Here is a 23,527-nt window from a genome sequence, read left to right on the forward strand (position 1 = left end):
CGATCCTCCGAAAGAGTTTACGTTTCTGGAAACTACTGTTACTAAAAAAAATATTCGGGCTGCAGGCTGTAAACACACTAGTCGCCTGACCAAAAGGAGTTTCCATTAGCTACACCTGGTGGGGGAACGGTTGTGGCAAACACAAATCTCTTCGAAGTTGTTTAAAAAAAAAAAAAAAAGACTCTCCCACCAGGTTTCACAGGAAAAAAGCCCCGGTCTGCAGAAAAGTGAGGTGGAGATGCTCAGAACAGGGAGCGTGTTTCAACCCTAAGTTTCTTTTTTTTTCGGGGGGGGGCAGAGGGTAGACTTACCTGGGAGTAAGTCCTATTGAACCCAATAAAGCTTACTTCTGATCAGGCTGCAATCCAATACGTGCCTACTCAGAAATAAACTCCACTGGGTTCAATGGGACTCACTCCTATGCAACTGTGTATTGGACTGCAGTCTAGATCTCGGTGTTTTTATTTTCCCCCTCCCCCCTTTGTGACCTTGAAATGAGGCTCACAGCAGCATCTTTTGGAGCGATTTGCATAGTGCTGTTTCAGTGGAGGCGTCACAATACCTCTCACCAGAAAAATTAAAAAAAGGTGAAGCCTCTGCAAGGGAGAGGGCAAGAGGCCACCCCGCCCTTCTCCGTCGAACCCCTTTTAGTATGAAGAAGACTAGGACGGGGGCCACCTAGGAAGAGTAAGCACATGGCCTTGTAGGCGAGGAACTACAACTCCCGGCAACGCCGAGCTCTCCGCTGCGCCGCCCGCAGAGCGACAAGACCATCCCGCGCGCTGCATGCCGGGAGCCGCAGTCCAGGCTCCGAAGGGTAGGTCAGCTGCTCTGGGCAGAGCCGGGCTGCGTGCAGAGGAGGCCGGGCGAATGGGAGAAGGCGGCGGGAGCGTTTATGTAAATAAGGGGGGAGGGGGAAGGCGCGCAGCCAATGGGTGCTCGGCTGGCGCCTGGGAGGCCCGGATATGCGCAGCGCAGGTGGCGGCCCCTCTGCCCCCCACCGGCGAAGAGGCGGGGCTGACCTGGCGCTCCTCTCCTTCGCTCTTTTCTCTTTTCCTGAGGAGGCGGTGCCGCCGGCGGAGCGCGGGCCCGAAGCACGCGACGGGGCGGAAGATGGCGGAGGCGCCGCCGGCGGAGCACCAGCAGAAGCCCGGCTACCGGGCGCGGGGCAGCCGCCGGCTGTGAAGCTGAAGAGGCCGAGCCTCAGCCACTGGGGAGCCGGCGACTGGCGAACAGAGGCCGAGAGCGGCTGAGGGAAGAGTCGGAGGGGCAGCCTCATCGCTCCGAGGCGGCTCGGCCCCGGCCTGAGGTGGGGGCTCGGGGCCCTCCGGCAAGGGGGGACTCGCTTCGTGTTTTGGAGGAGCGCCTTCCTGAAGAGGAAGAGCGGCTTGAGGCGGCTGGCCACCCGCGCTCCGAAGGGGCGCTGAACACTCCCTCCCTCCGAGGAGCCTAGTTGAGAGGGGTGGGGCTGCACCCCCTTTCCCTCGGGGAGAGGAGGGGCTCGAACCCCCTTCCTCATTGGAAGGGAGGGAGCGCCTGAGCAGAGAGGACAGGCACTTCCTAAGGGGAAATAGGTGTGGATTGGATCTCTCTTTTGGGGGGGCGAACCTCCTCCATAACAGATCCTCAATCTCGCGTGTCTGTTGAACCCTCATTCAGTGAGGGGGCTGACCCCCCCTCTCCTTTAATTGTAGTAATGAGTGAAGGCTCCTGGTGAAGGCGGGGGGGTTTGAGGTTCTTGGCCTTTGGCCTTTAGGTTGAGGCTCATTCCGAGGAGGGGTCGGTGGCGCTTCAGCCCCCTTAGGAGCTGAGCTTCTGTTTGACGCACTTGGGGGGCCTTGGGAAATGGGCACCAGGGGAAGAATCCCAGTTTAGGAGGAGGGCAAGTTCTTTTGACCTACACGCGTTAACAGGAAGGAAGGAAGGAAGCCGCCTGAGGTTACAGAAGTCTGGAAACTTAAGAAGTCGTCCTTTTTCTTCTTATCTCTCTCTCTTTCTTGGGTGGGAAGAGTAAGTAACATAGGCAGTATACAGGTCTCTGTTGTAGAGATAGAGTTGTAAGAGCTGAGTAGGCCTTTTTTTTTAAAGGGGGTAGGTAAAAGCTTTGGATAAGGTGGTGTCCTGGAGGCTGAAAATAGGTATAGAACTTTTTTGCATATATATTTTAAAGGGAAGGGCTCTAGTTCAAGGTTGGAAGAACCTTTTATTGGAGAAGAGTTCAAGCCTGTCTTGAGGACAAGGGGGGCCCCACTTTTGGAGGGGCCCCCAGTGGGAACCCTGGGTCTTGGGGTGGCCCTAGTGCAAAGTGGGCTGCATTGGCTCCGGTGGCACATCTGCCCACTGTTCCCCTCATTGCAGGCTGTCGGCTGCTGGGCTCCCCACACCATGTTCTCAGTCCTCTCCTATGGCAGACTGGTAGCCCGGGCAGTCCTGGGTGGCCTTTCTCAAACAGACACTCGAGATTACAGCCTGGTGACGGCAAGCTGTGGCTTTGGCAAGGACTTCCGCAAGGGCATTTTGAAGAAAGGCATGTGCTACGGGGATGATGCCTGCTTCGTGGCTCGGCACCGATCTGCAGATGTATTAGGTGAGTGACGGCTGAGGCTGGCCCTTGTGTCTGTCTGTCAGCCTGGCCTGCCTTCTTCCTCACATTTGCTTGCGTGTTCTAAAATAGCAGCCCTGGGTAGTAATTGAAAGGGCCTCCTAATTGCATATCTGTAGGCTGCTGTCTCAAAGCAGAGTGTGCCCTGGAGTCTGCAAAACAGATTCCGCGGTGTCCAAAACAGATCTTGCCCATTTTAGGTTCTTGTGTGGGTGGGTGCGTTGCTTGCTCATCAGCTCTGTTGGTGACTGTCCCTAATAGCTCATCTGCAGTTCCAAAGTGGCTGCTAGATTTAAAAAAAAAATTTTGTGCAATTCCCCCTTCTTAAATAGCTTCAACTGAAAACATTAAGGTGTTTTTCACCCTTCTAACCCTGCAAATGAAGCAAGCCACTGGGAGCAAGCACTTCCTGACTTTGGATGACCTTACGTCCTTGTCAGGTGAAAAGCAAAGTGACATTGAGAGCGGTTTCAGATGTCAAATTTCACTTCCTGCACCTACGGTTTCAGGGCTCACTGCAGATCTACAGTGTGGTGCAGCTGTGTTGTGACAGATGTCATGGGAGTGAAAGGGGGAGACCTTCTCAGTACAGGCCCTTTTGTGGGTGATGTGGCTTTTTAAAGGCCCTTTTCAGTGCTGCACTTGAGACGCATTCTTGTATTACAGTAGCAGTAACATAACTATAACTTGCTGAACACATATTTGCATGTTATGATTTATTAGAGTTGAAGGTTGCTCTTGTATCTGAAACATACTACGATGGTAACTTCCTGCCCGGTGTAATGAGTGACCTTTAAAAGAACATTTCAGCTAGTTGCATTGAAACAATGTTTCAAATAGTGTACATTTAAGGGATTTCTCTCTAATGCCCGTGTTGTAGTTACGGGTATTGAGATGAAGACAAACATACTAAGATTGGTCATGCAATGCAGTTCATTTTGGGCCATAACCCTCAGTGAAATACAGCTGTTGAAGTGTCCTATTTAACATGTGACCCATACCAGCTGTTCTTTAAAAATCAACACAAAAGGGACGGGTCTGAGGAGTGCCTCCTTTTTATATAGGCACATGAACTTGAGTGGAAAGGGAGGGAGTGGTGAATTTGCATCAAATGAAATAACTGATTTGATTCTTCTGGTTTCTGTACTGTGTTTTAATAGTAAAACTAGGCATTCCCCCCCCCCGGCCCATTTGTGGTTGGATTCTAATGATTTGTAAGGTAGGACTTGATGGTGCTATATCATAGTGTTGCAGTAATCGTATATGAGCAGCTCTGAAGCATCACATGGAGTAAATCCTTTTTAACTGAATTCTGTGCTTACTGCATTACTGTTACAGGCAAGCAGATGACTTTTTGTACAGATTTGATTGTGCAAGCTCTTAAGCATTTGCAGACAAATTACATTGAGTGAGTGTATTTTTTCTAATGCTTCAGAATGTAATCTTTGTGGCTGTAGTATTCTTTGCATGATTTCTTTAACAGCCCACCTCTTGTTCTTATTTAGGTATTTATACTCTGCTTTTTGGTCTAAATATTTGACTCCTAAAGCAGTTTACAACCAAAGTTGTTGCAAGATGTGTGTGTACATGCAAAAAGGGTTCAGTCTTTTTTGGCCCATGACAATATACTGCAGGTTCCAGACTGTTCCCTCCAGAAGGAGCTATAGGGAAACTCATTCCAATGTCTTGCTCTCATTTTTCTCTAGGTCCCTTAACCCCATCCACAGTAGATAAGATTAAATTCTCTTGTTGCTCTTTCTTAATTTGATACTTTTGGTAGCCTACATATTTGCATATCTTTCCCTTCGTGTTTGCTAATCATGTTGCCTTTCTCCACTTGCTGTCCTATGCTGTCTGCACATTTTCTTTATGTGTTTCCTTGTAAATATTAAATTGTTCCAAACCCTTATACAGCTCTGCTGTTGCTCGGTTCTGGGTTATTTTAATTTGTTGTGCTCTGCTGTGTTCATAAGCTATCAAATAAAACACAGCAGAGCTTGGTACAATTAGATTTTTTATAAATAATGATGTGGAATGTCTTTAGCAAAAGGATGAGGTTTATGTGTGTTTCACTTTCAATTCAGTCCAGATTAGCTTCATATATTTATTACTCATTTGATGATATGAGCGTGCCAAGAAGTTTTCTGCTTTTACTTCTGAGAGCCTGTGTGGGCTGGATGTGGGTGTGGAGTAGCCTGATGAGCTGCTCCCTTCCAGTGGAAAAAAATTGCATGGGCACTTGGAATCTGCCCAACTTCCAAGTCCCTGTTTGACCAGCAGCAAAAAAAGGAAAAGAAAAGCTACACATGACCTTTATCGGTTGTGCAATAGCTGGATCTGAGAAATCCACCTTGTCACAGAAGATTGGCAGTATTTCATAAGAGCAGCCCTGCTGGATCAGTCCAAAGGCCTATCTGGTCCAGCATTTTGTTTGGACTACAACCTGGGAGACCAGGGTTCGAATCCCCACATAGCCATGAACTAACAGAACCCTGTCCATATTATCATATGCTGATGATGCTGTTCTTTTGTCCCAAACCAGTGTCGGCCTTTGTCGCCTTTTGAGGGCACTTGCCGCCTATTGTAATGAGGAGATCCTTAAAATAAATTATGATAAATCGAAGGTTCTGATTTTTACCAAGAAAAAGACCAAGCACAGATGGCAAATAAATGACCATCGGATCCAGCAGGTTACAGTTTATAGATACTTCAGTATTATTTTCCATTCCTCTGGTTCCTGGAAATCGCAAATTACCTATGCTACTGCGAATGCTCAGAGGAGCGCAAAGGCACTCTTATCTTTTTTCTACAGTAAAGGAGGGCAATATGTCCCCTCTGCGTTACAGGTCTTTAGTGCCAAGGTAATAGCACAAATGTTGTATGGAGTGCAATTCTGTGCTTTTGATGATTTTGTGCCTTTGGAAGCTGTTCAATCCAAATTCCTCAGAGCTATCCTTGGCCCCCCCTCCTGTGTGCCCAATGTAGCTATACGCCTTGAGGTCGGTCTCCCTCTTATAGAATCTCACGTCTGGACCTATAGAATTGACTGTTGGCTTAAGATGATGCTCACCCTGTAGGGTTGGCCCCCCTGACGCTAGAAGATTCCTTTCAATCTAAGTGGAAGTGGGTGGTGTACAGTAAACTCCATGCCCTTGGTTTCTCACCTGAGGTGCTTATCGAGCTTGGGTTTTCTAAGGCCAAAATGGCTATTCGGCAACGGATCAAGAATATTGAACTCCAAACTAAGTTTGGCTGCGGCATATCCTAATCCGAGCTTAAATCGAAGAGTATCCTCTCCTGCGTACTATCTGGTAAACTTAACTGTTGCCAAATATAGAAAAGCGTTCACCTTGGCTAGATTTAATGTCCTGCCTTCTGCCTTGATCGAGGGCAGGTATAACAGAGTTCCTTTCTGTGAACGGGCTTGCCCATGTGACAATGGGGATGTGGAGACAATTGAGCATGTTCTTTTGTATTGTTCTTTTTATCAAGATCTCCGCCATGTTTTTATCACGCCTATTTTACAAGCTCTTCCGGCAAAGTCTGAGGCTGGCTATCTTCATTTTTTGCTAGCGGATTGTAACCCCACGGTTACCATTAAGGTAGCCAAATTCTGTGCAGCCGCCATTATCTGCAGAAAGGAGATTTTAGATATGGAGTAAACATCTTAAATGCTGGGTTTTTATTATTGTTATTATCTTTATAGTATTTCTATGTTTTTATTTAGTGGCTTTTACTGTAAAATGTAACCCATGTATTTGGTATTTATACTATCTTGGCTGGTCTGTGACCGAAATAAAAATTTCATTCATTCATTCACATAGCCATGAAGCTCACTGGGTGACCTTGGCCCAGTCACTGCCTCTCAGCGTCATGAAAACCCTATTCATAGGGTCGTCATAAGTCGGAATCGACTTGAAGGCAGTACATTTTCATTTAGATGTCTATGGGAACCTATAAGTACAATGTGAGTGCTATAGCCCCCTCCACTCATCATCCCCAGCAACAGGTATTCAGAGGCCTAATGTATCTGATACTGGCAGTAATATAGCTATTATGACTAATAGCTGTGTCCTCTCGTACTTGCATACTTGAACTCAGTGGACTTAATTCTGAGTGAGGCATTCATGGTATTGTGCTGTGAGTCAGGAAGCCCTCCGTTCAAATCTCATGTCATCTGCTAACTAACCGGCAGAAGGCAAACCATTCTCCCAGCCTCAGGCACCCCCCCTGCATTATGGGAATAGTGATAATGGTCTCTCGCTGTGCAACTGCACTCTTGAAAAAGGGAAGAGGTGGTCAGTTTGCATGCTACTGAAATTCTTACATTAACAGTGCTGCTGTAAGGATTACTGGAAAGTTCTTTAAATACTTGCAGTGCATTGTCCTTATAAATGCTAAATACTATGTTCTGTTTCTGGGAGCCACTTTGCAACTGCAGTTGGGGAGCCACCCATTCTCAGAGCAGCCCTAGAATTAAATTACCACTGATGCCTACGGATGGTACATTCCCTCCCCTTTCACAGTGAATTGCTTCACTAGCATCCTTCCATACTGGCTGTTCTTAGAGATCCTCCAAAGGAAGTCGGGAGAGATCAGGGTCTGTGGTGGTGAATATTTTAATGTGCAAGTGTAAACCTTGCAAAGCTTACATAAATAGAATATGAAACCTGATTTTTGGTGTAAAAGATGAAGGGTCCTTTTACTTAGCACCGTGTTTGGGAAATTAGTTGACAGCACGTTACAGTGAAACAAAACACATTCTAATTAATTTAATTTAATTTAATTTATTGGATTTCTTAGTCGCCCATCTGGCTGGCCATCCAGCCACTCTGGGCGACGTACAAAATGAACAAAATAACACACCAATACAATAACATTAAAATCTAAAAGCGATAATGTTAAAATCTAACCCACCCCAAAGGCCTGCCTGAAGAGCCAGGTCTTCACGGCCTGGCAGAAACTCATTGTAGAGGGGGCCTGGCGGAGATCATTCGGAAGGGAGTTCCATAGGGTGGGGGCCACAATTAAAAAAGCCCTCTCTCTAGTCCTCACCAGTCTAGCTGTTTTGACTGGTGGGATAGAGAGAAGGTCTTTTGAGGCCGATCTTGTTAGGCGGCATAGCTGATGATGCTGGAGTGCTCCTTCAGATAGAATATTCTGAGAATACGTCAAGCTTGTTTGCATTTAGTGTGGCACCACCTGCCTTGTGGAATTCCCTTGCTTTGAATATTAGGCAGGCGCCATCTCTGTTATCTTTTTGGCGCCTTTTGAAGACTCCCCTTTCAACAAGCCTTTTAAGTTGAGACCTATCTCAGTCTACATCTGTGTCAGAATTGTTTAATATGTTTTTAATAATGTTTTTAACCCTTCAAAAAGTTTTTTAATGTTTTTAATGCTGTTTTGTTTTAATGTATTTTAAGATCTGTTTTTATGATGTTTTAAAGTGTTTTAGTGCTTTGTTTGCCGCCCTGGGCTCCTGCTGGGAGGGATACAAATTAATTAATTAAATAAATAATAATAATATAAGTGGATTATTTTGATTCATTTATTCTCCTTTTAGATTGTTGTACACTCTATAAGGAGTAAATTGCTAGAGCAAGTATGGTGCTTGAGAGATTGAAACATTCGTAGGAAGCCAAGAAGATCACAACAGGATTCTCCATAGTGCTCAGTATTTGCCTGTGTTTCCAAACTGTTTTCTGTAACCACAAACTATTTTTTTTAAGACTGCAGCTAGAGATGCTCAGGTTGACCAGAATACCAGGTGCTGTGTTTCTGTGGAAGTTGGGCAGAGTTCACAAAGTACAAACATCCACACAGATTGGGGTTTTCTCTTTGGCAAAAAAAGTGAAGTGACAAATCCTGTATTGGGTGTTTTAAAAGAGAAGACATTCCAAACCTTTTAGTCATTTTAATAAGCCAGAAAATACCACTATCAAAAGACAATAGATAAAATTGAAAAAGATCAAAGAAATGTCAAATATCTGTTGGAAGATGAGGGAGTAGACTTGTGTGGGAAGATGTTAACTATTTTTAAATAGCATAAGATGAGTTTTGCCGCTTTGATGTCTAACGGATAAAATAAGCATGCAAGAACAGACAGACTTATCAAGGATCATGTTTGCCAAAGGCACATTTTCTCTTTTGTACACTAATCAGCAGACATGTTTAACACTGAGTTTGAGCATAGCCTTCTAGCAAGGTACTCATTCTGTCTGCACATACACACCTGGCATATTACTTTGAGTGCCTGTTCTTCTAATGATGTTTTATCTTTTCCTGGTGTAGAGTTGTCGGCAGCCCCACAACACATCCTTTAAGGGTTTGTGGCTGGCTGTTGTCAGCAGTGATACCGCTGCCAGTAGCTTCTACCCACCCAACTTTGGGGCAGGTGTATTGGGGCACTCTTTGCCAGCACGCTTCTCTTACCAATAGCAGAACTCCACTTGCCAGCAGAGCTGGGCAGAGAAACACCTCTGCCTCATCCAACTCCCCAGCATGGCAGTTTGAGATTGGGATTGTTAGGTCAGTTTTTCAAGTGTGTGATGCTGAAGCTCTGCATTGTTGAATTTTATTCCATTTCTAGTTCTCAGTCAATCAAAATTCTTAGATTCCTTATCTCCTCCTTGGATAGGAAAGCATAATTGAAACAACCCTGCTTGGTGAAAACAATAGGCAGCACACAGGTGTTTCGTTCTCTGCTTACCGGCACATGGAGGAATGAATAGATAAGATCTTTGCTTCCCCTCTGCCATTGGCCAAAGTTATGGTTTGTTGCTAGCCAAATAAAAAGCTAACATTGCTTATTTTAGACTAGTTTGTGTGAATGGGAATGTAAAATCTGGATCTGGCACTCTGGAGTGGGACCATATGGTTGTGACAGAGATGCGTTGCAGCTTTCCTGGTTGCTGCCAGCACAGCATACACCTGCCACCCCCCGCACACCCCTCCCCTTCTTGTAGCCTACAAAGCTCAACATCAGCTACAGTTTGCTTTTCTGTTTGCTTGATGTAGACAGACTAGAGCAAGGAGCCGGTGCCTTTCTGACTGATGCACATGTGCAACCTGTAACCAGGCAGGAACACTGGGGACTGCCTTTATATCTTCCCTGTAGTCACAAGAACTGTGTAACTACTGCTTACTAATGCTGAAGAGAAAATGTCATTCTGCCCTTGAGAAATGATTGGTTTGAAGCTTTCACATATTTTCAGAAGTTGAAATGTGTGTAATGGATAAGAAAAACAAGGGCTTTCCTACCACTTAAACGACTGAGTCGTCACTAAGGAAGTGCATAATCCAGAGTAGAATGTGGTGCTCTATGCTGCAAGGCAAGCTATGTGGGTAGGAGCTGGCTTCTGAAAGCAAAGGTTAATTTAGTATGTTCAGCGATACACATGTAAGCTAAACTAGAGGTAGCCTGTCCTTCCATGTTCAGTCTTTAAATCCCCTAGGCTTCACATATTTTAACTTGAGAACACTTTTTTTTATAGTCGTGAGTTTCCATTCCCTTTTTCTTAATTTTTTAGTGCAAGAGGGAAAACATATTGTTGCCCTTTATAGCAAGGCAATTTATAGGGACACAGTGCTTATGGAACTGTCCTCGGTTAATACTGAGGGAGTGATGCCACTGGCTGATGACTTGGACATAAGGAATAAAGCTAAGACTGTTGCCCAATTAAAGAAATTTTAGTCAATTAGTTGTGAGTTTTAGTTGATTAAATTTGCATAAGAGTAAAATGAGTTTTATTTATTTAACAAAATTTATATACTGGTTGATTGTGACAAACTCCTATGCGGTTTACAAAACAAGTATATTTTCTTAGTTTTTAGATGCACAGGCATCAACTTAGGTAAGGCATATTCCTTCATAACAGAAAAGAGTTTGGAATGCCTCTGTTAAGATGGAGCTTGTATCTGTAGTTTCTTTTCAAGTACTGGCATTTAACTGTGCTGCAGATCTTTAATTTTAGCGGATTAAATGTTTTTAAATTGATCTCAACAGTTGACTAACCCAGGGGTTCCCAAACTTTTCCCCCATGGACCAACTAAAAATTGCCAAGTGTCTTGGAAGATCACTTAATGGTTTTTCTGACTGTTGTAGCAATTGTAATATGCTGTGCTAGATGCTGTATGATTTTTTAAATTGCTTTTATTTCATATATATTTCAATTTAAATTTCATGGAATTCCCATTGTAATGCAATAAAATGCAATATAAGAAATAAAAGACGCAATAAAAATACAATTAAAATTCAGTATGCCAATTTAATGTTTGATGGATGCCCTGTCTCCCGTCTTCAACCACAACTCCACAAACATGCTGTGGACCACCTGTATGCAGGCCACAGCTTGGGAACCCCTGGACTAAACTTTCCATGCTGCCCCTCCAAAAAATTCCCAGTGATGTCCAGTTTTGGAAACAGGAACAGATTTAGGTTTCTTTCCTATGATACCCAAAGGGATCCTTGTAGATGGGAAGTTATAGAAGACTTGAGAAGTTATGGCAGAAGAGGCTGCACTTCTTCTACAGTGTGTTGTGGCTGTGTTGGTGAGCTGTAAAACATTGGTTGGGAGTCCAGGTCTGAATCTTAGCCTGCCAGTTGACTATGTCTACAGAATCCCCTCTTTAACACTTTCTGATCATTGAGGTTAAGAAGGTGACTTGTCGAGGCCACTTCACAGGCTTTGGCTAGCTTGTGGATACTCCATTCTATTAGGAATGAAGGAAACCAGTCGCATTTGCTTCAGTAGATATTGCTGGGTTTCACAACTGAAGAGTCTGGAGCTATGGGGTTCTAGGATGCTTGCTTCAGTGAATAAGCCTCAGATACTAGTTGTCGAAGGCTGATCAAATGTCAAGCAGCCTCTAGAGGAGGAGGAAGTTGACAAGGCAACTGTGAGGCATTCAGACTTACTAAAACATGTTTTCTTAAGCGAATGTGTGGCTTGATTGCAATCTTCAGAAACTCAGTCTGCTTAGACACACTTTGAATTTACTTTGTGTTCTATGCTGCTAGTCTGTCTTGCCTGCTCCACCAACCAGACCTGTCCCTATTGTGTTTAAGCTGCAAAACCTGCATTGAACCTGCCTGCATTGTTCTATTCATTGACACTTTCATACCTACTTTAGACATGTAATAAAATTAATTGATCTCTTCTCTCCCCCCCCATTTAATTAAATGGGGCCTGAGATTTTTTTAACCACTGATAGAGGAATCAAAGTGTTAACCTAGTGCTAACTTAATATCTTGTTTAGCGAATTATTTTTGCATTTCCTGAAGAAGAAAGGAAGGGTGTTTTTCTTGGCATTCTAGGCATCAAGCTGTGCTTTGTATTACTTTCTTAGTTACAAAAGGAGGTCTTGCCATCTACTGCTGCTGTGTTTGAGAACTTGCTTTTTTAAAAAAATCCAAACAAAATTGGCTTTAAAGGTTGTGGACTATTTTGGGGAGAAATCTGATTAATGCTGATGGTCTGTTCAGAGTCTGGCTGTAACTTGCTGACAGATTACATAGTTCATGCCAAGGTCAGCTCTAAACCCTTCATCTCCATTTCATCTGGCTTCCTAAATGAAGGGCAGTTTACAGATTAGCCAATTTTACTTCATGCGCTAAATTTTCAGTTCTTGGATAGAGGTTTGCAGCCTCTGTTCAAAGGAAATCTGGATTTCCTTGGCAGACTGTCTGATCGGTGAGAGAGTGATTGATGCTGCATCCTGAATAATTAACGTGATCTTCACGCATTCCATAAAATACCAAATTTTGACCCTTGCAGTTTCTGAACCAAATGAGTTATAGAAACATTATAAGAGATCCTTCTTTGGTAGGCTGCAGCTACTCAGACTGAGGGCATTTCTGAACATTTCTTGCTCTAATATGACCATGGCAAAATTCTCAGTAGTTTGTCTTTGCTGAATAACTTTAACCTCTTGTTACTCTTCCTTTCACACCCTCCTGATTTTGTCTTACCCAATTGGCCCAATACTGATATGCTGCAGGTGCAAAACAGCAGCCAAAAATGAGACATTGCAGAAACTTTTCAGCAGAGGGAAATGGCCATTCTTGGTGTTGAAACCCAATGGTGTTAGCTAACCATAGGTAAAATGGGCTTCATATTTTCATATTCAGGGATCATACCCAACCATTCTGGAAGTCCATAGCTGTACTAGCTGGTGAGCCGGTTGCTTTCTTTTGGTAAATGTGTAGAAATGCACCATTCTGCTTACCTGTGTGTATTCATCGTTATGTGGCTGGAGCCAGCTCGGTATGTTAAACATGCTTAGCATCTCTTCAGGCTCAAAATTGACTTAAGTTGAATGTACTTGTGAATAGCTATCCATAACTAATCCATATACATGCAGCTACTTAACAGTCTGTGTCAACTGTTCTCTCCACTTCTGCTTACATGTTGGTGCTGAAACTGGTTAAGGTTTGTTCATATGATCATCTTAAAGCAGTCTAGGTGAACTTCAACTCACAATTGACTCTGTTCAGATGTAGGTGGTGTTACTCTCTCTGTTAGTGAGAATGTGGGGCCATTTAGGGATGAGGAAATTACTCCTGAATAACACCAGAAAGGAACTAAAGGTGGCTGTCCTTGGTTCTGTCCACTTCTGCATAAGTTTCTCCCCCAGTTCTGTTTTAATCTAGTTGCATAATTACCCTTTATTGGGACTTTCAGCAATCAGAAGTGATTATATACCTCTGCTTCCTGCATGCCGTATTGAATTAGGAAAGTGATTAGTTTAGAAAGCCTTCTTTAGAAATATTAGCAGCAAACGAGAATATGTGATTAAACTCCACCAGCTTTACATGTTTAATGTAAATTTCCACTTTATTAATACTGAGGAATTATATCATTTTCTTTTGCTTTTTAGGGGTTGCAGATGGTGTTGGTGGCTGGCGAGACTATGGGGTTGACCCTTCTCAGTTCTCAGGGACTCTTATGCGCACTTGCGAACGCTTGGTAAAGGAAGGACGGTTTATACCAAGCAATCCTATTGGGATTCTCACCACAAGCTATGGTGAGCTGCTGCAGAACAAAGTACCTTTGCTTGGTAAGAATAAGCTTCCTCTTCCTCCCATCAGTCATTTGGTGTGTGCTGTCAGCCAGCTACAGTTACAGTACTGTTGAGAGCTGGTCTAGTAGTTAAGCTGGGAAACTCTTACTTCAGTTCTCAGCTACTGACACAAACTCATTTTTGGACTAGGCCAGGGGTGAGGAACAGGTGGCCCTCCAGATGTCCATGGACTACAACTTCCGTCAGCCCCAGCCAACATAGCCAGTGCTCAGAGATTGTGAGAGTTAGTAGTCCAACATCTGGAGGCCATTGCACATTAGCTGCCCTGGCCTAGGCACGCTATGTTGTAAGACTTTCTCCCCATCTGGAGAGATATTATTGGCCTCCCTTTTGAGGGTTATTGAAGCCTCTCTTGTGCTCCAAAGTGCGAGAAAAATATTTAGGATTGGCCAATAATGGATTTGTCTCCAGTGACCTTTGACACAGGTGTCTACTGACAAATGCTTCCAAAATAGAATGTTGCTTTTTGCCAAAAAAGAAGGGAAGTAACACTGGTTTGGTACCTCATGAAATACACACACACTCCAATGGCCTCCTTGCACCTGCAGAACTGGCTGCTGATGCAAAGGCAAATGATGTATGTGTATTGGGAAAATAAATTGTCAGTGCTTTTAATTTGAAACCCTTTTGCTTCTACTATGAATCAGAGCCCTTTTTTCTTCATTCTTGAACGTACTTTCAGGATGATGCATCATTTGTGCTTCGGTGCTCTGGTGCTCCTCTTCTTTTTAATACAATAATCTAAACGTAATGTGGAATTGCCACTATTGGTTTCAGATTTTACTTTCCTGCTGGGGATGTGTAGGTGAGGGTGCTGGTTTAGAGTACCTAGAGTGTAGATATTTGCAGCCTGTGCACCATTACAGCTTACATTTGATGTTCATGCAGCTCTCTCGGAAATCAAGAGATTCTTGCAACAAAACAATGCAGTGTGGAGTGTTCTGGTTCACTGTTCTTGTCAGCTTATCAGCCAGATAACTCCTTTTCCTCACTCCCCCTTTCTGCCCCCTGCCATTGTGTGATCACTGAGCATGCCCAGGCCTCATTGGACTGTTTGTGTGTGTGTGGGGGGGAAGAATTGCCCCTGTAGGTGGTTTATCCTAAATTTTGTTTGTACTTCTGCAAACCTTGGAAGTTCCCCTGGGCATGCTGAGACCTCTGTCTTGTTCCTCAAGAGCCCTATTTAGTTTACATTCCTGTGAGCACTTAGATGATGAGTTTTCTGTTAGAGGCAGGAGTGTTGGGGGCCTTGAAGGGCACCATTTGGCTGTGCTGAGAATCAGCCATGCTGATGGAAACTTGCAACCTTTAGCATACTAAGAGCAAGTTACTTCTTCCCACCACACATGCTTCTCACCTGACCTTCCCTGCCAAGAGGTCTCTCTAAATATGTACCCTATATTTAGCTGACCTCTGCTGAGTTCAGGAATAGTCATTCCCTTTTCATTACACACCTAACGAATAGCCATCAGCTGCAGCATTTTCCCTTCAGTGTCAGCTCAGCCGTTGCTGGAACTGCTTAAATGGCTCGAATGTCTTAATTACATCATGGCTGTTTTTGTGAAATAGCCCTGACTAAACTGGAGGTTGCCAAGGTGTCCTCTTGCTGAGAGTGCCTTTCTTGGCCTTTTCAGTTCAGAAGAGCAGCATCATTTAGCATTTGGCACTTAAATTTCTAATTGCAGTGTAACTTAGATCAGCTAGACTCCTTACCTTATCCCTACAGATTTTGTTCCTCTTTTTAACTGCTGTAAATGTGCCGCTTATCTTCAGTGCTTTGTTGAACATTTCCTTGTTAGGAACATCAGTACAAGAGCCAATGTGTCAGTTGCTCACATGTTCCTGGTACTTAATGGGCCAGCGATAGTAGAGGACACGTTTGCCAAGTGCTGTTACTGCTGTCCAACTTTGTCTTTACTTCATTGGGGCTCTTTTGAAACGAGTGGAGGTTACATGTCTGTCTATCTCTATAAATATTTAGTTCAAGAAAGTGCTTAGAGGGAATGAATTTTCAGAATAATTGTGACATTGCTTTTCAAGAGGTCTAAGAGACCACCTTTAGGAAGAACTGTGTTGACTCACCAAGAGAACAGCACTGGAAGGGTGTTTGTGCCAGTTAGAAATAGGGTGTTGCAGTGGCCTTAAAAATAGCCTGTAGCTGACCAGCAGAAGCTCTCCATTCAGAGCATTTCAAATTGGTTTCTCAATTCCTTGTCTCTGTGTGGTTCTTTATGTTGTACAGCTGGTGGCTCCCATTTAATATAAAAGGAGATGCATTTATATTCCTTGTCATTTTTTTAAAAAAACATTTAAAATCTTGTTTCCAGGGAGCAGCACAGCTTGCATTGTAGTTCTGGATCGGACAAGTCATCGTTTACACACCGCGAACTTGGGGGACTCAGGCTTTTTAGTAGTCAGAGGTGGAGAAGTAGTCCACCGATCTGATGAACAACAGCACTACTTCAACACTCCGTTCCAGCTGTCAATAGCGCCGCCCGAAGCTGAAGGGGTCGTCTTCAGTGACAGGTGAGGCTTTTAAGTGTGGATGGCTAGACCTGAATTTGCCAGAGCTGGCAGTGGTGATGGGTGCCTCCACACCTCACGTCCTGGAATATGTCACTCCCTGTTTCCAAACAAGGGAGAAGGATAGTTTCTTTCCATGTTGGCATTTTCATTTTGGGCATCTCTTCCTGGGGACACTGGAGAAAAACCATCATGTGGGAAATAGCCCCTTTCTGCTGGGGGGGGGGGGTTACAAGTTTTTTTTCTCCTATTACTAGCCTGGCTTCGGTAATTACAGATGTTCAGTAGGAGGAAAAGTGTCCACTCCTTGCACAAGGCTGTGCGTGTGCTCTGTGTGGAGTATTCCTCTTCTCTCTCTGTAATTGGTGCATGTCCCAACACTTCACAGAAGAAAGCTTTGGCATAGAAATGGCTAAGTTGTAGGACCTTTTGTGGTGGCATTTAGTTCCTTTTATGCTTCTTAAGTCCCTGCTTCAGTTTGACATTCACATTTGACAACATTTGTCAGGGCCTCAAATAATATATTTTAAAATTTCCCTCCTGCTGACTTGTTTGTCAAGCAAACCCATTGTTGTGTGTGTTGCCAATGGAAATATTTACTTGGGTATAGATGAGCTTGTTTTGACTTAAGAGTGAATCAAGTCGCTCTTCAAGATGTATGTAGAGCTGACATTGATTTCCTGGGATGGGTGCTGAAGTTTGCATTCTTTGTGGCTGCTCCACACTTGCAGCAAGACAGAAATGAAGATGTAGAAAGACTTGTCATGCCGAGTGCATTCACTTGCAAACCTAAACGACTGTATTTGCCAGCATGCAGATGCTGTCATGCTGTCGTGTTCATTTCAGGGACCTCTTTCTTGCTTTTGGGATTCGGATTGGAAATCTAATTTTGCATACTCAGGCAGTGAGGTAGCAAATACTTGAAGAACAGAAAGAGGAGCATGTGACTGCAGCTTGTATTTCAGCACAGTTGAAAGCTTCCAGCAGTGCGCTGTGCCCAATCAAAATGAGCAAACCTCCCATTTGGCGGAACACCAAGCTCCCAAGATGGGAATGTTGGAAAAGCACATTCTGTCAGATGGGAATGAGCAGCTTAAAAGGGTACACTAGCAAAGGACTCGAAGCAAGGTTTCTCTCTTCCCAGTGACCCAACAGAACCTCTCTGGTCAAAGCAGGATTCACCAAAAAGCTGGGGACCCTTATTTTGGGATCACTGTTAAGTTGCTCTACTGTGTAAGGTTCCTTTTACCCCATCTAATTGAGGGTGTATAATAGTGGTCCTGGTCTGCTGTGTCAACTGAGCAGCTTTTTAAGCAGGGCAAACAGGATTATGTCCCTCTGTGCTCATGAAATCCAACCCTGTAACGGTGACTTAGAAATCAAAGCAAATAAAATCAAGCTGCTCCACTAGTGTTTAAACATTATTGCAGAAGGTGCGACCTGGAAGCCATTCACATACATACAGTTGTTCGCAATCATTGTTTTTACAGCCCAGATGCTGCAGACAGTACTATCTTTGATGTCCAGCTGGGAGATATCATTCTGACAGCCACAGACGGGCTTTTTGACAACATGCCTGACTACATGATTCTTCAAGAGCTTAAGAAGATAAAGGTAACTAGGAATGTCTGTCCTAGCATGAGCCTCTGAAGATGGATGCACAGAGTTGGGCGACATGTTTAAAAGGTCCATGTAACAATCTGCAAATTATAGCAGCCAATAATAGTTTCAGTGGAGCATCAGACTGTTCAAAGACCTTCATAGATGTCATCTTGTTATCCTTGCCAACAGCATGGTAAGGAAGGCCAGTGTCACTGTTTTCATGTTGCAGAGTGGCTTGCCCAAGGTCACCTTGTTTGGTGTTAGAGGTGAGGTTCAAGCAGGGGATTTTTTGATTCACAGCTTGGTCTGTTAACCACCACCCCATCCTGTGGGAAGTGAAACAGACTGGCTGTCTTTTTGGTGATGGCAGAACAGTAGAGGAGAAATCTCTGACAGCCTCCCATGTAGCCACTTTCGCCCACGGTCTTGTTTGGCCCCAGCCTGCTTGTAGTCTGAACCCTTCCATTGGCCGTGTCTGCCAAGGGAACATAGGCTCGGTCTGTGCCTTGCAAGGGGTTTCCAGGATGGTTAGTTTCTCCTCCCCCCTCCCAGATTTCAGTTCCATTGGTAATAGCCCCCTTTAGCCCTCTTTGTGTATGTTAGTCCTCTAGTCTTAGTGTATGCTGGTGCTGAGGGGAGAGAAGAGTGATGTGTCTAAGAGTTGGAAGGTGTGTGCAGGAATGAACATGTGGCATTGAAGGGTCCTTGTCCTTGTGAATGGAATGGGCAAGTTCATGTGGAATTGGGTGCCATTCACAGGCAAACTTACATTTGGCAGTAAATTTCCTGCCGTTAATCTTGAAGGAGATTCAATCAGAGTTGCGTGTTTTGTTGCAATTGTCTGTAGTGGCTTTCTTACTAAACTTAGTATTTTGAAGGATTAAGACTGAGAAGTGGGAACTTGGGAACAAATCATTAAACAGTGTTATCATGGGGGTGTTGAATACAGCTGTTTGATCTGTGTGTGTGTGTCCCCTCTCTAAAGGCTCACCAGTTTAGCTAATCCTCGGTGTTTGTACAATAGGAAGTCAGATAAAAGCTGAGTAAAGGTTAGAAGTTGGTTTAAAGTCAAGGGCAAGCTGGGTTTTTACAGTCAACCAGATTCCAGCACCCTCTAAGCAGATAAATTGTTATCTGAAGGCTTAAGATATGCCCTTCTAAGTCCAATACAGCTTCCCAAAACTTGTATTTCTGTGAGGAGTAGGAAGATGTGCATATCTCCTTTCATGGCATACTTAAATATATTTGTCTTTTTCCTCACAAAACGATATCCGTCCAATATTAACAATGTGTTAGCCACTGTTAATACCTAAATTAGAAAGAGGGAGTAAGTTACATTCTTCCATTTTATGTACATATTTGTCCTATGTGAAATATGTAACCTTTGTAAAATTAACACACTCCTCCCCTTTTTTTTATTCAGAATTCAAACTATGAAAGCATACAACAGACAGCAAGGAGTATTGCTGAGCAAGCTCATGAACTGGCATATGACCCAAATTACATGTCTCCCTTTGCACAATTTGCTTGTGACAATGGATTGAATGTAAGAGGTAAGGCTTGCCATTTTCTTGAGAGGAGCATAACAATGAGTCTCATGCTGTTAGGCTAGCATTTGTTCCAAAATTCTGAAACAGCAAGTGGGCTTTATTTGTACTAGAATGAGTGACTGGCAAGTAATTTTGAGTGATAAAGTGTTCTACAAGGAGTGAAACTTCCTGTGTTCCCAGGGCAGGTGCAAATAAAAGCCGACTTGCTGTATAATTGGGAATCAAGGTTTTGCAACCCACTCTGCAGACTTAAACCAGTATATTTTTTTGTAACTGCTGCCATAATACATAAAGCAGGTTGGATTTTATTTGCACCTGCAGCTTCATTTCATTCTTTTGAGAATTATATATGTCTTATTTCAAAGTCCAGAATTTTTTTAAAATATTTCTGGAACTATTCATTGAAGAATACTGAAGGTGTGTGCAAACATTTCTGTTGAATGCGTTAGTTCTTAAATTTCCCTCCCTTTCCTGGAGAGGGGCAGTTCACCTTTTGGAACTCTTGGCTCTTAGATTATGGCACTGAGCACATCTGGAATATGCCCGACACTTGCCTGCCAGAGATGAGTGTTGGGTTTGCTGGAAAGTGATGACCTCTGCTTCACTTGCTGACCTTATTTTCATGACGGTTCCTTGGCCAACTCTTCCAATGAAAATATTTCAATGTCTTGCTTCGCAGGTGGAAAGCCAGATGACATCACCGTCCTCCTTTCTATAGTAGCTGAATATACAGACTGACTGGCTGAAAGCATCAGCTTTTGATGACTGACTTGCGTGTTTCCTACCGTTCCCAGCTTCACACATACTGTTTCCTGCTGGCAGGATGCCTTGCTCTGCAGTTGATCTCTGTGGCTATTATGCGTTACTTCCATTGCCTGTTTTAAGATGCAGCCAAGGTCTCTGTCAGGAACCACTACTGGAGTACACTGGGGTACATCTGCCAGCAAGAAATGAAGAATTTCAATACTTGAAGCTTGTCTTTTCAAAGTTTTAGTAGTAATTATTGCGTGCGGGGGGAGAGTGGGATAATCATGGTTATGGCTCTCCAGAAAGTGAGCAGTAAATACGTAGAATTGGCTAATCATAATTCAGAACTGGATGTGCAATTTAAAACTGAGAGAACCTCCATGAGGACACAACTATATTGCTAGAAAAAGCCCATTTTTCATCTGAGAGGTCACAAAGCACCCTGTAACTAGCATAGTTAGTTAAAATGATTGTTGAGACTTGTGTTGATAGGAATTCTCTACAGGCTTCCAAGCACAATGAGCCTCGTGCTGTATATGGTGATATATATAGCCCAGGAGCTTTGTCTGTTACTAAATTTGAAACACAAACTAGTTTGTGAAACATGTTGTGCATGTATGAGAGTGTGTGTAAAGGTGCCTAACTGTTATGCAGATGGAAATTCGGCATATCAATTTATTTGCAAGGAGCTGGATTTTTCTTCTATAAAACTTTCTAAAAATATTTCAGTTGTAATAAAGTCTGAAGGAGCCGGGATGTTGAGAGTTTGGGATGGCCTGCTACCTGATTCTGCTTTATATGCTGTGGGTAGCTTGGAATGATGGATACGTTTAAGTGGATAGTCCTCCGCGCTGAATCTTCTCTTTTGGGTTTGAGGAATTCTCTGGTGTTCCAAAGTATACACCTCTGCTTGTGCTCCCACAACAATTGTAATTGCACCCATGCAAAACGCATTTTAGTAGCTGATGTACAGGATTTCCAGAATGAACTTTAATGATGTTTACAGGTACCTAATAGCCATTTTGCAATATAGCATTTCCTTTCATTTACACTCAGTCCAATTTCTTCTTCAGTAGCTGCAATCTCTTCCCTCTTTTTTTAAGCTCATGTAAAAACCAATAGCTGTAAAATATATATATTTTGGTCAGTTTTTCATAACTTTTTTGCTGGTAGAAAAGTACTTAGAAATGAAAAGCCATGTTTTATATAGCAGTCGGGTAATGTTAATGTTTAGATGATGAGCTTGGCCAGTAAAGCAATCTTACCTTTTTAAAAAAATATGAAAAGGGTTTTTTACTGCCAGGTTTGTTGTGTTAAAACTGTAAGTTTGAGGTTACCTCAGCCTGTTTTAAATATTTTTTGTGGTTGTACTGTATATTTGCATAATTATGTCAAGCTTTTATTTATAATTATGTAACATGTACCATGTACATGTCACTATTTCAGTGCATCATGCTTCTAACAGGCATTTCATTTACCATGAGAATGGGCAGAATCATTTGGAAGCTGTTTAATCTACCTTTTGTAAAATTGGCATCATGATTTTTCTTAAAACACCTAATTTTTTTTTGTCAGAATGCCTTAACCACTTAACTTGACAAAATGATTTTTTTTTGCATGGATACAGGGTGGAATAAAATGAAATAAAATCATAGTGCTATAATTCAGAAATGTGGCAAATGATAACTTTGCACAAACCATTTCAATTCCTCATACTCCTTTAGCTGAACAAGTTATAACTATGTATCTTCAATTAGAAGGAATGTATTGATGCTGCAGTTCCACACTACTTTTCTGCTTTGCCAGAGAAGCAGTTGCCCCTTTAATTTGGACTTCTTTGCATTTTAAATCACCAGTATGCTGTTGTTTGTTCGCACAAGCACAGATTAGTTACTGACTGACTCCATCTCCATGCCTCTCCTTTCGGCCTTGGCCTATCCTGACTTGGTGCCTCCTTAGAGCAAGGACAGTTCCCCTGCTTCAGAATATCTCTTCCTGCCTTTCTGCAACTTCAAAGGATAACCCATCAGTTAAACAAATGTGGAAAAGAATGTGCTTCTCTCATGTTCAGGTGGTCATGGCACGGAGCCCTTTTGCCACTGTTCAGGGAGCTTGGATCTTGTTCTGATTAACTGAACTATAACATCTGTTGAGATTTGATTGTTGGCCTTGCTTTGCTTAGATCAGGTTTTAGTCAAGCAGTATGTATAAAGCCATTTGTCTCTTCCCACATTTTTTATGATGATCAAACTGAGATTTTAAACTTGCAGACTCTTAAGTCTCCCCTCCCGCCCACCCCCCTTCCAGACACCAAAGACCAGTACAGTTTATAGCTTTTTGCCATCTGTTTTTAAAGCAATACTGTATTATAAAGAATTAACATTTCTATTACATGCTTGTCTTTTTCCCATTTTAAGATGTACACTCAAACATATCTGAACCTAATTTAAGCTGTCTGCGCACAGATATTTTTTACGAAAGGAAAAGGCAGGACTCGTGTAATTTTTAAAATAACCTTTACCAATCAAAGCAGTAGCGTGTTTCCCAGGAACTTCATTAGTGTTATGGTTTGGCAAAGAGAAGACATTCCATTTTGTGTTTTCTTAAATTGGGAATGCATGGGTGCTGAGATTTTACCTGCAGAATTGCTTCATAAAAAATCTGGAAGAAAAGACTTTGCCTAGCATTAACCTGCTTCACTCAGTAATGCTATAGCAACTGAAGGACTTGGACTTGCCTTCTGGGGATGCCTGCAATTGTGTTACTAAGTATGTAGATATGAAGGGCTAGGCTAATGTGAAATACCCATGTTAATGAAGGAGATGGTCCATGGCTTCTCATAAAGATTTGCTATTTTACAACAAATGGCAGTGAAAGCCTGAAAATTGGGACCAGATTGGATATGGTCAAACCTGTCCATAATGAAAGCAAGCAAAGATGAAGATACTGTGACTGGAATTGCTGTTTGTGTAATGGGTTGCTTTTCCATGGGAAGCTACACTAATTGTAGACATGGACTTCTTTATTTTATCTGACAAAGATTGCTGATATAACAAGGATGCTTTTTTCTTGTTAAATGAGACTATCATTACCTGTGCTTACCTAAAAGGCAATTATGTGAATTGGATGTCTGAAGTATATAATTTGTGCAAGAATTAGTATCTGTAAATACATTTAAATGAACTGTAAAGATATTTAATAAATATAGTATTTATACAGAATGTATGTGTCACTGCTATACCTGTGATTGGGCCCAAAGTCTTTTGCCTCATCATCGTCATTACTGGCTCCCTGTTCTGGTTCTGCTTTTACTTCGTTTTTAGGGACTTAGTGTGGTCATCTGCACAAGGTTAATGGTATTCCTATGGCCAAGATGTTACATTGTCCAAGAAAACCATGATCTGGATTGGTTAATAGCAAG

The 23,527-nt window shown here is 42.9% G+C and overlaps 1 protein-coding gene across 1 annotated transcript; it reads left to right on the forward strand.

The window, feature by feature from the left end:
- Positions 1-1,224: 1,224 nt before the first annotated feature.
- Positions 1,225-23,327, forward strand: PPTC7 (protein phosphatase targeting COQ7). Its single transcript, XM_061602365.1, has 7 exons — positions 1,225-1,309; positions 2,359-2,587; positions 13,481-13,660; positions 16,012-16,210; positions 17,698-17,821; positions 19,233-19,362; positions 20,039-23,327. Exons 2-7 carry the CDS (start codon positions 2,386-2,388, stop codon positions 20,095-20,097), a joined length of 894 nt encoding a protein of 297 aa, XP_061458349.1. The 5' UTR covers positions 1,225-1,309; positions 2,359-2,385; the 3' UTR covers positions 20,098-23,327.
- The last annotated feature ends 200 nt before the right edge of the window (positions 23,328-23,527 follow it).

This window comes from Rhineura floridana, chromosome 19 (genome assembly GCF_030035675.1).
Source record: "Rhineura floridana isolate rRhiFlo1 chromosome 19, rRhiFlo1.hap2, whole genome shotgun sequence".
Classification (NCBI taxonomy): Eukaryota; Metazoa; Chordata; class Lepidosauria; order Squamata; family Rhineuridae; genus Rhineura; species Rhineura floridana.